Source organism: Puntigrus tetrazona, chromosome 19, assembly GCF_018831695.1.
Source record: "Puntigrus tetrazona isolate hp1 chromosome 19, ASM1883169v1, whole genome shotgun sequence".
NCBI lineage: Eukaryota > Metazoa > Chordata > Actinopteri > Cypriniformes > Cyprinidae > Puntigrus > Puntigrus tetrazona.
In genome coordinates, this window is record NC_056717.1 from 7377743 (window position 1) to 7383457 (window position 5715).

The 5715-nt window shown below is 40.2% G+C and overlaps 1 protein-coding gene across 1 annotated transcript in view; it reads left to right on the plus strand.

Moving 5' to 3' along the window:
• Positions 1-11: 11 nt before the first annotated feature.
• Positions 12-5715, plus strand: part of LOC122323846 (adenylate cyclase type 3-like) — a gene marked incomplete at its 5' end in the record, with an annotated part of 17972 nt that continues 12268 nt past the window's right edge. Inside the window, 9 exons of the mRNA XM_043217948.1 lie at positions 12-218; positions 302-421; positions 1093-1235; positions 1563-1724; positions 2528-2615; positions 3368-3484; positions 4424-4692; positions 4952-5033; positions 5543-5701. Of these exons, the coding sequence (XP_043073883.1) occupies positions 12-218; positions 302-421; positions 1093-1235; positions 1563-1724; positions 2528-2615; positions 3368-3484; positions 4424-4692; positions 4952-5033; positions 5543-5701 (1347 nt within the window). The remainder of the gene's footprint in view (positions 219-301; positions 422-1092; positions 1236-1562; positions 1725-2527; positions 2616-3367; positions 3485-4423; positions 4693-4951; positions 5034-5542; positions 5702-5715) is intronic.

Sequence of the window (5715 nt, forward strand, 5' to 3'; positions counted from 1 at the left end):
ATGTGTGTGTGTATGTGTATATATATGTGTATATATATGTGTGTATATATAGGCGAGTACACATTTCCCAGAATACCCTGGAGTGTCTGCACGGGGAGTTTGACGTGGAGCCGGGGAACGGAGGAGACCGCTGCGAATACCTGAAGGAAAGGGGCATCGAGACGTACTTGGTGGTGGTGCCCAAGGGCCCCGTGGGTAAAAACGGCATCAACGGTGTAGTGAGTGTCATTTCTGTCGCCGTCGTTCGTGTTTCTCCGTGCGTCTCTCTCATTCTCACGCTCTCGCCGGCGCTTTCCTCTAGAAGCTTTCGGTGACGTCGTCTAACGGGAATTCTCCGCTGCTGATCAACACCACGGAGTGCAACGGGAGCGTCCACACGGCCTGCACCACACCGGAGGAGCCGGAGGAGCTGGACACACGGGTAATGCCCTGATCATAATATACATATATAATATACACACACATACATACAGGTGGCTGTGGAAACAAACTTACGTTTGACAATTGAACTCATAAAATGCTTTCTCTAGGTCATGTTGGCCACAATTATTAGTACCCAGTTATTCCAATGTCCAGTTTTTGGCTATATGGAGAATACCTGATAGGATAAAGCTATATTAAAGAAGTTAAGACCATTTTACTTCTGAAATTTAGAGCATTTATTAGCAAATCAGAGGAGGAAAAAAAAAAGATTTGGTTTTATTTCTGTATTTCTTTTTTACTATCTTACAAAAACACATGGATTTACTAAAAGAGGCCTTTATTCACCCATGTGTGGGATGTTTTATTACGTATGCGCATATTTTTTCATAAGAGTATACAGCAAGCACCAGCTTATCACATTGGAAAGGCTCGGAGGGGTCTGGACAGTTTTCAGTATAACTCAACTTGGTGTCCTAATTGAAATTTTTGGGTGAACTAACACTTTAAGAAAGCCCTGGATAATTGCAGGCCCGGTATCGAACTCTTTGGCCTTTCGAACAGCATAATTCGGTATAGCATGATGGGCTTATTGGTCAGAAATGTGCTTTTAACCCAAAGGTGGATATATGAGAACAGGCAGCCAGTAATGGTGTGTGTGTTTGGTTGTAGGTGGTGAACCCCTCGTTTCCGAACCCTCGGCGCCGCTTGCGTCTGCGCGATCTGGCCGAGAGAGTGATCGACGCTCAGGAGAACGAACAGGAGCTCAATAAACTCCTCAATGAAGCGCTGCTGGAGAGAGAGACAGTACAAGCGTACGTCATTATCAAAATCGTGACGACTGAAGCCTTTAAAAGCGCGCTCTTGAACGCCTGTGCCGAACGGAAAGGAGGATATTTTAAAGAAAGTTCAAACCAGGCTGTTTTGGAGCTCCGTAGTAGGGAAAAAAATACTATGAGAGTCAATGGTGACCCTTTCTTCAAAATATCTCGACAGAATTTTCATTTTATGGTCCTTAAAGTCATCAAAATGTCTCTCGTTGAATATCTACTACAGGTTTTTACTTCAGGGATTCGTGGGGCACTACTAGTCAGCGTGCTTGTTTTTTCACAGTGTGTGTGTGTGTGTGTGTGTGTTTTCAGGCTGAAAGGGAAGTACACTAATCGTCTGTCTCTGCGGTTCACCGATCCCGAGCTGGAGACGCGCTTCTCCGTGGAGAAGGAGAAGCAGAGCGGAGCGGCGTTCAGCTGTTCTTGTGTGGTGCTGCTCTTCACCGCTGTCATGGAGGCTCTCGTTGACCCCTGGTCAGTTAACTATTAACACATCGACACGCAAACACCATCAGCCTCAGCAAAGCCCGCCGGTTTAGCAGCCAAAGGTCAACGGAGGCCGGTCATTAGCTATTTACAGTTATTACAGCGTCTGTTTGTTGGTCTAAAAATAAGGTCATGTTGCTTTTTGGCTTTTTGGCTTCGTCTCTGGCTTCGAAACGTACACCTTCATTCAAGTCGATTTAGATCCGAGTTCGATTCATCTGTGCAAAAACAAGCATTAACGTACATTTGCGCTACACTTTTTTTTTCAATTAATCAGAAAACATTTTATCTAAAAGAAGATTTCTACCAACAATAACATTTATCATTATTCACTCGCCTGATTTGCTGTTTTTTTTTGACTTATGGATCAAATGAAAGTGAACAGAGACTGAGGCTGTCGGGCTTCAAAAACGAGAAAAATAATGATTAAATTGACTAAAGTCATTCATATAGCTATAATGTCATCAGTTTTGATTTCACTGAATAGTTTTACCACAAAATATTGCAAAAGACTTGCTTTTTTTTATACGATCTAATATCATATTATCTGCACTATGAAAAGCGATAAGCGGCTTTTAACCTTTAAGCGATATTAAATAATATTTCTGATGCGGTTAATTTAGACGTTGCCACTTTTTTATGTGCAAGTACAGTTTTATACTTTTATGATTGGAGGTAGAATACAAACGCACAGTTCATACACGCTTCTTGCGCATACACTATATGCTTGAAAAACGTTAACGTGGGAGTGGCCAAGATTCATTTTCCCCTCTCTATGTATTTTTGCACAGGTTGGTTGCAAACTACGTGACTCTGGCCGTGGGTGAAGTCTTGCTGCTCATTCTCACGATCTGTTCACTGGCGGCCATTTTCCCTCGGGTGAGCTCCTGTTCTTACGTCACACAGAACATGTGTCTACTTGTTTGCTACACCGTAACAAAAATAGTTTCTTCAACTTAAAATAACTTGTTATGCCTACATTTTTTTTAGTTGAGGCAACTTAAAATTTTAAGTTATGTGCGACGTCAAAATCCAGTGCATGTCAAGGTTTTGGCCATCATTTTGCCGTGAGATTTCCTGAACGTGCACTGTTATGCTTTCTGTTATATGAAAAATGTTTCCATTTCCAATGCATCTTTGTCGACTGCTTATGTAACATTAATAAAAGCAGTCACATGAACGAAACGTAGTTCCCGAGGCTCTTCCATTTACTGTTGGAACATGCAGCAGTATATTTGACTCATCCTCATTAGTTAGGTCAACACATTCCCGATTGACTAATAAAGTTCCTGCTATTGATTCCCTCTCAAGCGCGCACACACACACACACACACACACACACACAGATTGAGTGACATAATGTGTTTCTAGAAAGGAAGACGGTCACACACAGACGACATGAAGGACAGATAAAGTCCATATGGCTTAACCAAAGAATTTATCGATTTTAAAAAAGCATGTTGCTTTGAATTAAATCAATTGTTTCCACAATGACTGTACATGCAGCCACCGCGGGCCGAGCCGGACACGTGCGCTGCGTGATTCGATCACAGGCCTTTCCATTGACCTCGCGGTGACAACCGGTCACTCGCGTACAAGGTTAACAACTTCTATCTGCCTTTTCTTCAAAGGTGTTCCCAAAGAGACTGGTGTCGTTCTCCACTTGGATCGATCACACGCGCTGGGCTCGCAACACTTGGGCCATGGCGGCCATCTTCATAGTCACGATGGCCGACATAGTAGATATGGTAAGAAACGAATTGAATTTAGTCATTTTTTATATTATATATTTTTAAGTATAAAAAATGTAAGAAATGCATAATCAAAGGAGATGCTTAATATAAAAAAATGCTTAAAAAGAAACCTTAGGTAGTCAGTTTTTTTTATTTAGTTTATATTTAAATTACATATTTTTTTCTAAATAATTAAGGATAATGGGGATGCAAGTTCATTCAGACTGATTTATTTGTTGTAATTTGGTAGACTTACAATTTCCTTTAAATTATATAAATATATGTTATTTAACTGCATTTTATAATTAATGATGGTTTATGATCATTTAAATATATTTTATGTATCTGCTATGTATAATTGAAAATATCTACTATATTACATTAAACGTAAATCATCATGTGCAACTTGACTAGTTATTATCGGATTATATAAACCACATCTTATAAGTTTGTGAATAAGATTTCATACTTAATGAGAGTCACTGTTTTTATTTAGCAAGGATTTGCTTTAAATTGATGAAAAGCGACAGTAATGTCATTCATAATGTTTCAAATGCTGTTCTTTTTAACTTTCTGTTCACCAAATAGTGGGAAAAGGCACCACAGTTTGCAAAAAAATACTTGCAACTCATAATAATCAGAAATGTTTCTTAAATCATCATGTTAGAATGATTTCTGAAGGATCGTGTGACATTGAAGACCAAGACTGGAGTAATGATGCTGAAAATTCAGCTTTGATCACAGGAATAAATCACATTTTACAATATATTCACACGGAAAATGCTTATTTTAAATTGTACTAATACTTAACAATATTTTACAGCATTTTTAATCAAATGCAGCCGTTCGACTCCCGACATTTCATTACACGGCTGAGATTAAATAAATGGACCGATTTTAACAAATCTAAAACGGAAACACACATGACCACATGATTTCTGATGTCTCCCGCAGTTGAGCTGTCGTCCTCCGGAGTCCTCCTCAACCGAGGCCACAGCGGTCACCCCGGTCACTTCGGCCGCCAGCGGCTGTTGGGAGAATCCCAAATACTACAGCTACATCGCGGTGCTGGCTCTCATGGCCACCACCATGCTGGTGCAGGTCAGTCACATGGTCAAGCTCACCCTCATGCTGCTGATCACCGGAGCCACAGGCGTGGTCAACATCTACAGCTGGAGGGACATCTTTGACCTGTACGACCTGACACGCTTTAAAGAATACAGGTGGGTCAAGCAGGGCATTACATGCTCAAAGCAGAGCTGTGTTCTTACTTATTTAAAGGGATAGTTCACCCAAAAGTCAAAATTCCCCTTTATGTACCTTTCTTCTGTTGAAGATACTTCTGGTAAAATAATATCGGTAGTTATTTTCTTCCGTACTGTAGAAGTGAATGGCTACCATCAATAGTTGGGTTACCAATATATTGTTATTATCTCTAGGTATTATAATATCACAGAGTAATTGTATTTATTTATTTTACAGAGTTCATCTTGTGCCCTCCAAATACACCATGAGTGTGATGATCTTCATCATGATGGTCAGCTTCTACTACTTCTCCCGACATGTGAGATTCACTTCCCTCTCTCTCTCTCTCTCTCTCTTTTTAGTTCTCCCAAAAAAGCACATTCTGTAATTATTCCTCATGACTTTGAGTAGAACTTTTGAGCAATATCATGGCCGCAATTTTCCGTACAATGAAAGTTAGAGGACAGGGATATAGTTTTAAAATTTCACTTTTTGTTTTCCATGGAAGAAAAAAAGGATCATATGGATTTGTAATAGCATGAAGTTAAGGCAATAATAATGACATTTATTTGATCAAAAATTATAGCAAAAACAATATTATTATTGCAATTTTAAAAAACAGTATATTGTAAAATATAATTTATTTTTGTAATCAAAGCTGAATTTTCAGCATCATTTCCCCAGTCTTCAAGGTCACATGGTCCTTCAGAAATCGTTCTAATATGCTGTTTGCTGATTATTATCGATATTGAAAACGGGTGCGCTGGCTAATATTTTTGTGGAAATTTTATTTTACAATAACCCAGACCTCTCTTTCTGCCGGCTCAGGTGGAGAAGCTGGCTCGCACGCTGTTCCTGTGGAAGATCGAAGTGCATGAGCAGAAGGAGAAGGTGTATGAGATGCGGCGCTGGAACGAGGCTCTGGTCACTAACATGCTCCCGGAGCACGTCGCTCGCCATTTCCTGGGCTCCAAGAAGAGGGACGAGGTGAGAGATCCAGC